Here is a 12,371-nt window from a genome sequence, read left to right on the forward strand (position 1 = left end):
ACTCTCAAGAAATTCTCTATGGTACCCCTTCATAGCACAACCTACTCCCAACCCTAGCACCAGTGACAGATCTGTCTTCCATCACTATAATTTTGCTTTTTTGAGAATATTATATAAACAGAATCATATATGTACCTTTTGAGGTTACAGTCAGCATAATGGCTTTGAAATCCACTCATGTTCTATTTATCAATAGTGTGTTCCTTTTGATTACTGAGTATTATTCCATGATATGGATGTATTCCAACTTATTCCTTTGCCTATTGGAGGTCACCTAGTTTTTTTTTTTTTTTTTTCCAGCTTGAGGGGTATCATAAACACAGCTGATATGAACATTTATGTAAAGGTTTTTGTGTGAACTTAGGTTTTCATTTCTCTAGACTAAATATCCAGTAGTTGGATTTCTGTTTTGTGTGATATGTGTATTTTATCTATATAATAAACTGTCGAACTGTTTTTCTAGAGTGGTTGTGTCATTTTACATTTTCACCAGCAATGTATGAGAGATCCAGCTGCTCTGTATCCCAGCACTTGATATCATTAATTTTTTTTTTAATTTTAGCCTTTCTAACAGGTGTATAGTTGTATCTCATTGCGATATTAATTTGCATTTTCCTAGTGGTCAGTGATGTTGAATGATAATGATGTTATACACCTAAATAGTGCTTTGCATTTTTACAAATAATACCTTAAACATCTCAATTTATTCTCACAAGTACAGGTGTGGGATAGTTTAAGTGAAAAAGGCTAATATGTATATCTGATCTATAAAAGACAGCCAGATATAATTATACCAATGCATACTCAAAACAATTTAAAACTGAAAAGCAGCATGAAGGTGATTTAGTCAACCTTCCCCATTTTATAGAGAACTGAGTCCTAGAAAGGTTAAATGATTTCTAACACAGCTCGAATCATAACAAATACATACTACTGATACTTGAATCTCTTCTATAATGTCCTATATAATAGGTGACAATTTTTGCTAGAATCTTTTAAGTAACTGGGAATCACTCATTTTTAATTCTATTCTGTTTGGAAGTTTCCTGACACTGAGGTGAAATTGCCTATAAACAAGTGAACAGTCTGTAAGTGTTTTGACATTGAGCAGAAATGGCTTACTATAGATCATCAATGGGTCTAGTTCCATCAGACCTGTCCAGCAGAAGTGTGATCTCTTTTCTCATGGCAGGACTTCAGATACTTGAAAACAGTCATTCTGATGTGACAAATATATCCCAGGTCAAGCATTCAACCATTTCTAAAGTGAGGTTCTTTACCAGTCTGCTTGCTTCCCTGTAAACCAGACCCAGATTTATTATGGTGCCCAATACTGAACAAAATATTTTTAATAATAGATAAGTATATTCATTGTAGAAAATAATGAAATACCTTTATCTCTCATTTAGTATGAATATTACCTCATATCACTAAAAATACTTGTAAATATGTTTTTAAAATTGTAAGCTAACACCATATTTTTATTTTTTTACTTTTTCAGTACTGGAGATTGAACCCGGGACCTTGTATTATATTCCCAGTCTTTTATTTATTTATTTATTTTTTGGAGATAGACACAATATTTTTTTAAATTTATTTTTATGTGGTGCTGAGGATCAAACCCAATGCCTCACACATGCTAGACAAGCACTACCCTGAGCCATAACCCCAGCCCTATCCCCAGCCTTTTAAAAAAAATCTCATTAAGTTACCCAGATTGGCCTTAAACTTGTCATCTTCCTGCCTCAGTCTCCCAGGTGGCTAGGATTACAGTCATGCACCACCATGCCAGCTCAATACTGTATTTAAATGTGTTACATGCACATGGTGCAAAACTCAAAAACAAAGAGGGTTTTTTTTTTTTTTTTTTTTTTTTTTTGCAGTGCTGAGGATTGATCCCAGGGCCTTGTGCTTATAAGGCAAGCACTCTACCAACTGAGCTATATCCCCAGCCCTTCAAAGAGGGTTTACAGTGAAAAGTTATACCCCTCAGTCTTTTGGTTAAATGTTATGCTATGCTGTGCTATAATATTTAAGACATTCCTTTAAAAAACACATAAGCTTTTTATGATGGACATTTTATCACATGGTTGTATCATATCTTCTTAATCATTCATTTAAAATTATTTTGTATTTATAAATAATCCTCTTATAAGCATCCTTTTATATAACTTTGTGAATATATGTATATTTTAATTATTTCATAGATCTCTCGAAGAAAATTGACGTATCCAGTAGTACAACTTATACATAGTAACTTTCCACAAAATTACCATTTAATGTTTGCACAGTATTATTATATTATTTTACTAGCTTGTTAAACTCCTGTTTCACACATGCTAGTGCCCATCAATCCTATACAATTTAGTTGTTTTTAATTTATTATTAGTAGTAGTACTAGTAGTAGTAGTGTGTGAACCCAGGGTCTCACACATGCTAGACAGTACTATATACCATGGAGTTTCACCTCCAATCCTATGAAGCTATTTATTTATTGAAGTACTGGAGATTGAACTCAGGGGCACTCAACCAGTCCTGAGCTACATCTCCAGCCTTTTTTATTTTTTGTGATAGGGTCTTGCTAAGGTGTCCAGGTTGATATTGAACTATGATCCTTCTGCCCCAGACTCCTGTGTAACCTGGCTTAATTTTTTACTAAAACATAATACTCTACAATTAACATTTATCTTATAGTTTACCTCTTTACAAGTCTGGTTCACTCATCCGATTTTATACTTCTGTGGTCTAAGGAAAATATCTTAATAATCTATTAAAAGTATAACATAGACATATACAGAGTAGTTATTCCATAAATTTATATTTAAATCGGTAAATAAACTTAAAAATCCCTAGTAGTTTATTGGATGCTGCCTATATTGCTGTAGACTTAAAAATTTTATCTTTAAATTATGATCATCTAGAATTTAACTGACAGTCAATATCTAGCTATTTTAATTTTATTCTAGAAAATAACCTATCCTTCCCAATTATGAATCAGGTAAAAATTTGATAAATATGGGCTCATTATATTCATTTGTCAATAAAATACAATGTTGACCCAGATAGAGGCTATGGATATATACTAACCACCTCAGGAAAGGCTGACTGCCAGGCAGGAGTCAGTACCTTTTGGAGTTAAGTCATTCTCTGAAGGTACTACCATTTAGCTCCTTTCCTAACCTCCACCCCAGTTTACAAGTATATGATAAAAAACATCAAAATGCTTCTTGGTCTCACCTAATATTGTCTACTGCATTTTATTTTTGTAATAACCTAGTAGGTGTCAGAAAAATGAAATAAATTACAGTAGGTAAACCCATACTGTATTATATTTATTATTTCTTTCTCTTATAGATACTCCCAGATGATCCTTTATAATTCCTTTCAAATTCTTGCCCAGGATCAACATGGTCCTCACTGGAGATTAGAGGTGTCAGGGAAATTTCAGTTGAATGTGTAAAATTCCAGTCAAGATTGAAGGGTTTCTAAGAGATAGGTTTTCCACCTTATGTCACTGGAACCACTTCAGTTGTCCATGACCTTTTTTGTATTTCTGAGGATTTTTGAATGCTTTAAGTATTTCATCCTATGAGTAGTTCGAATAAAACTGATTTAGGTATCCGCATAGACAGAGGTAACTCCTGCTGCAGATCAAGGCGGTAAGGAGTAGGAAGCATTTGTCAATTAACAGAGGCTTTCTTTAGATCTTGACTTGACGTCACATCTTCCTGATTCTGGCAATGCACAGTAACCCTGTCAGGCCTCTCAACCTTTGCAATCTTTCAGAGATTATGTGATGTATAATTTACTAACTCATGGTCACATATTCCCTCCAAGTTTCCTCAGACAGACTTCACTCTCCATAACTCATTTCACCATGTCTTATTTCCTGTAACCCAGAAAACCCAATTGTGATGGTTAATTTTGTGTCAGCTTGACTGGGCTAATAGATGCCCAGATAACTGGTAAATATTAATTCTGGATGTGTCTGTATTTCTGGAAAAGATCAGTAAACTGAGTAAAGATTTGCCCTCGCCAATGTGGTAGGCATTGTCTAATCCAGTAGGAGCCAGCTCAAACACATCAGAAAAGGTTAAAGAGAGAATCTTCTTTCTTCTTGAGCTAGAACATCAATTTTCTCTAGTTCTTGGACATCAGAGCTCCTGGTCCTCAGACTTTCAGACTCTAGGACTTATACCAGCACCCCTAGTCCCCATTCTTTAGCCTTGGTTTGGGCATTATTACATCATTGGCTTTACTGGTTCTCAGGCCTTCACTCAAAACTGAATTACATCACTAGCTTTAGTGGTTATCCAGCTTGCTGAAAGATCTTCAACATCCATGATCATATGAGAGAATTCTCACAATATCCTCTTATCTATATAATCTGTTAAAAAGCAAACTGCTTTAAGGAGTTTATTTGTGCAGTGATTCATGAACCATACAACTCCAAAAAGTGGTTTGGGAGCACCATTGAGGGAACACAAGTGGGAAGCTTTTTTTAAAAATTTTCTTCATACATGTATATAGGGTAATATTGTCTCATTCTATAGTCCTTCCCATCCCTACCACCCCACCCCTCCCCTAACTCCCCTTTGCATAATCCAAAATTCCTTCTTTCTTCCCTACCCACCTCAACCACAACCAAGTGGGAAACTTATATAGGACAGAGAAGCAAAGCAAATACTTGATTGATTAGTTACAGTTGCCCTATTTGGCCTTGTATGAAAGTCCCTGGTCATATAAGTTTGTTGGCTATTTCTAATTGGTTGAGCTTAAGTTCTGTTTGCCTTTAATATATGAATTTATAAAAACTAGCTTGTTTCATTTTGCTTATGTTTGCAAATCAAATGAATTTAACTTTTTGAGATCTAACTGGTTCTGTCTGCTCTGGGATCCTGTAGGTTCTCAGGACTCGTTTGTATATTGCCTCTGAAGCCTGAAATGTAAACCATTTGTAGCAGATGACAGAATCTAAATTCAAATTGTTAAGTACTCTCAAAATTTTTCCTCCATTTGGGAACAGTATTCCTTTGTGTCACTATTTATATTCTTTTATAAGTTGCTATATATTTACTATGGTGAGCTTGAAGCAGTATTTTGAATGTGTTACTACCATTACTCCGAACAATTCTGAGGATGATGATCTCCATTTTACAGATGGAAAAAGAAGACTCAGAGTAATACAACTAGTAAGTGTTGTCAAAAGACAAACTCTCAACAAATTTAATTTAAAGATCTAATTGACTTTTATTAGTGATTTTAGAATTAGGTCACATTTAATTTGTAAAACAGGTGTTCCAATGGGTTGAGCTGAGGTGGGTTTTACAGCAAAAAAAAAAAGCTTTCGAAAGCAGAAATAAAGAACAAGACACAGATTGATCATTTCAAATTTACTTTCCAAATAAGGTTAGAGCAAAGGGAACTTTCTCATTATGTGAGCTAAAACCAGCCATTTGGGGATTTGGCTGTTTTCTTTCTCCTGATTTCCTGGAAGGTAAGATAAACAACTTAAGTTTTAGTTTTGTGATTTGGAACTTTGGCGTGAGTGATTTCACTTTAGTCTGGTCTATAAGGTCCTAGTGCAGAAACTCAATTCAAAACAATGGCTTTCCATAAATTTAACAGTGTTGACATAATTAAAACCAGTTATTCTAAACCCACAAACACATGTTTTTTACTATATCAATTTAGTTCTCATTTCCTTTGTATAGAACAAAGCAAAATAGTTGCCTTCTGTGTTAGTTCTAATTTAAACTAGAAGCTGCAAGTGGGTTTTTTTCTCTGATTATCTCCTGGTTCTGAAGAGAATTTTAAAAGGTCCACTATTTGTCCTTAGTTTTTATTTAATTTTTATTTTTTGCAAGTCTCACCTCCTCTAGGGGCTTCCGATTTCTTGACCCTATCCTTTAGGGACCATGTTACTATCTTATCCTAAGAATGTTGCTCCTTTCTCCCAAGGTTTCTGTCACTTTTAATTAGCCAAGAAATTCCTCCTTGTTGGTCAGAATCAGTTTACCCAGTTGCTCTGCGGGGACATTAAATCATGAGAAACACAAGTAAAAATCTTTTCAGATGTTTTATTTTCGTCAATGAAAAATTTTAAAAGGTGTCCAGCTATTTGAATTTTTTAAATTACTGTATTGCTACAGGTGTTGATAAATAGTATGCTAAGTCAGCCATTGTGGTATAATGAATCCTTTTATGAAGAATTCACATGTGGCAATTTGTTTGGAATCAGTTTTAAACCTCTTACATAAAACACTCTAGAGTGCTCCAAGCTTCCTATTGTGTGTATGTGTATTTGATTATTCTGTTCCCATTTCTCATCTCCCAAACAGGTTTGCCACATGGAAAATATTTATTTCTAATAAACTAATTATATTTGTTATAACACATTTTGAGTGTTATCTCAAAACAAAAATAGGTGGTGGGATAGGGAATATGAACTTTCTGAAGTAAAATGTACATAAGTCTACAAATTAGGATCATAAAGCAGAGGACCATGAATTTAGTAGGTAAAAATATTGCACTTAATTTTTGCTAGCTATGTGTGTGTGTGTGTGTGTGTGTTGCTAAGGATGAAACGCAGGGCCTCAAGCATGCTAAGCAAGTGCACTATCAACAGAACTACACCCCAGTCATACTTCTGCTAACTTCTAAGTGAAATTTAACATTTCCTTCAATTGGGAACACAGGCTATAAACCAAAGTGTTATTAGAAGTACTAGTGACTTTTCACCTATAAAAATTCCAATTATTTTCCTACCATTACAAATATCTCAAGACATGATGCTCACTAATCCAAATTATATTAGACCCTCTGATAGATTTTATTTAATGCATTAATACAAAAAAGCACATGCATAAATACACATTTGTTTACTATTTGATGGCTGTATTTGGTTTCACTTATAAATCTATGCATTATATCTTAAAAGCTTTATTCTGAAAAAGACTCCAAAGGCTTCACCAAACTGCTGAAGAGATCCATGGCACACAAAAGGTTAAGGGTATCTATTATAGACTGGCACTGCAGTGAAGAGCATGTGGTGTTTGGATTCAAATTCTGCTCTGCCACATATACCAAGATTTTGGCTAAGTTATGTACACTCTTTGTGTACATATCTCAAATTCTTCACTTGTAAAATGAAGATAATACCTACCTAGAAGTCTTCCTATGAAGTTGATGTGATATCTGTAAAGAGCTCAACAACATGCCAGATACACAGTATGTTATTTATCTCCATATCTACCTAGATGCTAAGAGTTTCAGTCAGAAGCTATTTACATTTACCCTACACACAGATTTTTTTTAATTCTATTGCCAATGGTTAAAATCTAAAATCATATTATTAAACATTGACAAGCTTCAAATGACTGTGAAATACATGCATGATAACAGAATGATACAATGAAGACCCATATACCTCTATCCAGTTTAAGAGGAAAAAAATGTTATTTTTAAAAGAATGAACAAACAAGTATTCAAATTGTGACAGCTTTGAGAGTCAAAGAGAGTCAAAGATATTAGACATATATCAGGAAAAGAGGGGAACAAGGACTGTCGGGCAAACCTGGACCATCTAGTCAAACCAACGAGTATAATCACCACACTCTTTAAGCCTTTTGTATGCCCTTTATATATTCCTCCTTCTCTCTGCAGCTAGAGAAAATAACTATCTTGAATTTTATGACTATCATTTTTCTGCTTTTATAGATTTATGTCTTATGCTTGCACCCTGAAGACAGTTTACTTTTATTGGTTCTTAAATTTACATAAGTGGAATCACACTGAAATTTTTTTTGGTAAATTCCCGTTTTACTTAACATTTTGTTAATGAGATTTAACCATGTCTGTAGACTTGCAATTCATTGTTTCTATTGCTGTTTTTTACTGTACAAGTTTATACGATATATTTATTCTAATATTGATGGATGATGGTGTTGTTTACAATTTTTACTATTATATGCAATACTGTTATAAATTTTCTTGCTCAAATTTCCTGTACGCATTTTTCCTGGGCCATAGAGCATGTACATTTTCAAGTTTATTAGATTATGCCGAATTGTTTTCCAAATTAATTATCAACTTATACTTCTATCAGCCATGTTCAAGTGTTCTGGAAATACTGGGTGTAACATGGTATTTCCTTGTGATTTGTTATCTGTTCCTGTTTTCCTCTCTATGAATTGCCTGTTTGAAGTCAGAGTGGGGAGGAAAACATCTTTTTTCTTTTCTTTCTTTTTTTTTCCCTTTCAGTATAAGGATAGAACCCAGGGGAACTTCACCGATGAGCTACATCACAAGCCCTTTTTATTTTTTGAGACAGGGTCTCTGTAAGTTGCCCAAGCTGGCCTTGAACTTGTAATTCTCTTGCCTCAACTTGCAGAGTCACTAGGATTATAGACATACATACCAAGCTTCACCAAACTTGGTATTTCTTTATGCAATCTAAATACTAATCCTTTCACTAGTAATGTTTCAGCATTTCCCATAAAAATTTTATTATAGCAAATGTTAAACATACATAAAAGTTTACAGAAGAGGGGCTGGAGTTGTAGCTCAGTGGTAGGGTGCTTGCCTAGCATGTACAAGGTACTGGGTTTGATTCTCAGCACCACATAAAAATAAATAAATAAATAAAATAAAGGTATTGTGTCCATTTACAACTAAAAAAAATTTTAAAAACTTTAAAATATAACTTCACAGAACAACTCCCCTTTACTCAACTTCAACAATTATCACCTTATGAATCTATTTCATTTATACTATCACCCATTTTCCCCATCTCTTATTTTGAAGCATACCTTAGACATCATAGGCATACTCATATGTCTATTCCCTGGGAAAAACTACAAACTGGGACCACACCTACCCACATTCTAATCATCTCAATTATTTACTAGATTAAGATGATCTTGGATTTCTAGTGTTTAATAGTCCTGTCATAAATCATAAATCCTTTTGGTAGAAAATATCACAATGACCTCAAAGTATAATTTTTTTACATGTCCAATAGTTCTGGCAATCAATTGAAAGTAATGTAACAAATAAGAGAAAACAGCAAACTTCTTAAATAAAATATTAAAAATAACAAAAGTAAAAAAAGGACAATATGATAAAGGATAATAAACAAACAACAGATGTTTCAGGTAATAGCAGATCCATAGTTATTAGACATTTTTTTTAAAAACTATGATTAATAAATTTAAGAAAATAAGAGATCAGATTGATATTGGGTAATAACTGGAAAGAATAAAACAACCAAACAGAAATGCTTCAATAAGTAACTAAAACAATACTGAAATAAGTGCTTCAACAGGTAGTTTTCAACAGATTAGAAAGAATTAGAAACAGTAAACTGAATGAAAGATTAAAAATTATCTGGAATGAAAGAGACAAATATAAAGAAAACGGGACAAAATGAAATGGTCAAACATACCACATAAGTGGAGTACCAGAAGATAAGAAGAAAGAGTGGGAGCAAAATCAGTATCCAATGAGATGAGATGAGAATTTTCCAAAACAGACTAAGACCATCAGACCCAGATTCAAGAGGCACTATAAACCGCAAAAGAAAAAAAATCAACAAAAACATCATGTAGGCATATCAAGGAAAAAAGAAATTACCTTTAAAGGGCAAACATAAAACTGATGTTATTTCTAAGAATGGAAGCCACAGCAATTAAAGGTATCTTCAAAATCATAAACAGCTGTAAATTCAGTAAAAATATTATTTGAAAATAAAAGCAAAATAAAGTTGAAAAACACAAAAACTGGGAGAACATGTGAACATGTAATATGCAAATATTTATAAAAGCAAATTCTAAAGCATGTTCTTGAGGGAAAAATAATATAATCTCAGATGTAAGCTCTGATTCAAGTAGTCATTACATACAACAGCAAAAGTAAGAGTGGGTAAACATAAATGCACACTAATTGTATAAAAGTAATAATGTCCTGAGAATTTAGGAAATACACATCAAGAATAGACAATTTATATAAAATGGGTTGGAGAGTAAATGAAATTGATGTGTTCTAAGGTCTTTACATTATCTAGGAAGAGGTAAAATACTAAGTTATCTTACAAGCTGATAAACTGAGATTTCACATTGTGATACCTCAGGTCAATACTAGAAAGAATACTAAAAGATACATAATTGTTAAGCTTATGGAGCAGAAGAGTTAAAATAATTAAATAATCAATTTAAAAGAAGGCAAAAAAGAAAATGAACACAGGACTCCTATAATCCCAGCAGTTTGGGAGGCTGAGGCAAGAGGATCCCAAGTTCAAAACCAGCCTCAGCAAAAGCGAGGCACTAAGCAACTCAGTGAGACCCTTTCTCTAAATAATGTACAAAATAGGGCTGGGGATGTAGCTCAGTGCTTGACGGCCCCGAGTTCAATCTCCAGTACCCCCTGCAAGAAAAAGAAAAAGAAAGTGAACTCAGGAGAGGTGGGATAAATAAAAAAGCAAATATAATAGATTTAAATGTAAGTATATTAGTAATTCTTACATATGAGCAGATGAAATATTTCAATTGGAAGACAAATATTACCACAGATTAAAAAAATGTTATTTTATATTACTCCTCAGTTTAAAATACCCCTCAACCCCACCCCACCTCTGTACCTGAAATAAAATCCAAACCACTTCCTAGCTTTCAAAGTTAACATGATCTAGTCCTTTCCTATCCCTCTAACATTTTTCTTCTCTTAGGCACTATGTTCCAACTATGCAGACCTTCATTTGACTCCTAAAATATTCCAAGGTAGATCATTCCTTTTGTGTTCTGCACTGTCATTCTTTCTGTAAACAATGGTTCCCCAACTTCTGCAAAACAGGGTTCTCTTATCATTGAAATAGAAGCATAAATGGCATCTTCTTAGAAGCTTTTCTTAATCATATAATTTAAAATAGTAATCTATTTGGTCATCAAGTACTATTGCTACAATAGTCATCTATACTTACCACTATCTTACATTTTCCTTGTTTATTCATGTATGGTCTATTACTACTAAAACATAAATTACCTCATAGGGACTATGTCTATTTTATTTACCATGGTTTTCTCGGAATACAGAACAGTGATTTGTACACAGTTGGTAATAAATGTTTAATAAATGAATAAAACTAATTTAAGTTTCCAACGATATGGTTTTGTCCGTTTATTGTTCTTGGTGATGATAGCTATTTTAAAGATTTTCCTAACAAAAAAAGGTATTAAATGGTATCAAGATTCCATTTCATATGTTAGCAGTCCTTGAAAATGTGCACTGTACCACTTGTGTAAAATTTTCAGGGGTTATTCAACCAATCGATCAAATACATGGTATAGTCCTAGAAACAAGTGTGGTAAGTGACATGGAAATACAGGAAAGAGTCAAGGGAGGCTACTGAATTAGTAAAGGGTTGCAATACACTTCTGAAAAAAAATTTTTCCAAACTAGAAAGACAAGAGCAGTATAGGTCAATGTTAAAAAGCAAAATATTGAAAGCAAGTCAAAATGATCTATTCTTTACCTAAATAAAATAATTTTAAAACAATTCTTGTATTAAACAAAGGGTTTAGAATGTTAATGCCAAGAGTGGTAATTAATATTACTATACAATGGTAAATACATTAGTATGTTTTTAGTCTTTGTATTTAGGATTTATTTTTAAACTTAAAACAATCACACTGAGAACTATTTTGCATTCTGCTCTGTTTGGGTTGCTATACCAAAACTATCATAAATTGAGTAACTCAAACAACAGAATACATTTCTCATAGTTTGGATGCTAGGAAGTCAGAGATCAGTGTGCCAGCATGGATGGGTTCTGGATAGGGCCCTCTTCTTGGACTGCAGATAGCTGTGTATTTACTTTGTCCACACATGATGGAGGGAAGAGGGGAAACACCTCTCATATCTCTTCTTATAAAGGCACTAATTGTATCACAAGAGCTCCACCCTCACAACCAAATAACCTCCAAAAGTCCCTATCTACTAACTGTGCCATTGTAGGTTAGGGTTTCAATATATGAATTTGGGGTGGAGGACACACAGCCCATAATAGGACACACAGCCCATTAACTTAGAATCTTCTAACATTAGAAACTAGTATAATGGCTTTAAAAAACATAATATTCCACTAAGAATGTAAAACAGAATGTGACTAATCTTATTGTTATAAATGATTGCAACTCTTTTTTATCATTTAGAGTATTAGGACAACTAACATCTTGTTCACAAAGAATTTTAAGTGCAATTTAACTGAAATTATTTTTGTCCACAACATTAAGGTATTTCTTAAAAGAGGAGGATGGCAAAACAAAAACAGAACAAAAACAAGGTCCCAGTTCTCTAGATGGTTTTTGGAAAACAAT

General features: G+C 33.4%; 1 protein-coding gene across 16 annotated transcripts in view; it reads right to left on the reverse strand.

Moving 5' to 3' along the window:
* The window catches only part of LOC306663837 (uncharacterized protein), a 175,511-nt gene that overhangs the window by 160,925 nt on the left and 2,215 nt on the right, over positions 1-12,371 (reverse strand). For 8 of the 16 annotated variants that reach the window (XR_013764539.1, XR_013764542.1, XR_013764547.1 and 5 more), the window contains one exon: positions 9,446-9,564. Coding sequence is in view for 3 of the 16 variants with exons in the window: in XM_079144429.1 (XP_079000555.1) it covers positions 9,446-9,564 (119 nt within the window). In the remaining 13 variants the exon portion in view is untranslated. The other 8 variants (XR_013764540.1, XR_013764541.1, XR_013764543.1 and 5 more) reach the window with 4 other exon arrangements.

The sequence above is a fragment of the Sciurus vulgaris genome (genome assembly GCF_902686455.1).
Source record: "Sciurus vulgaris genome assembly, chromosome: 6".
Classification (NCBI taxonomy): Eukaryota; Metazoa; Chordata; class Mammalia; order Rodentia; family Sciuridae; genus Sciurus; species Sciurus vulgaris.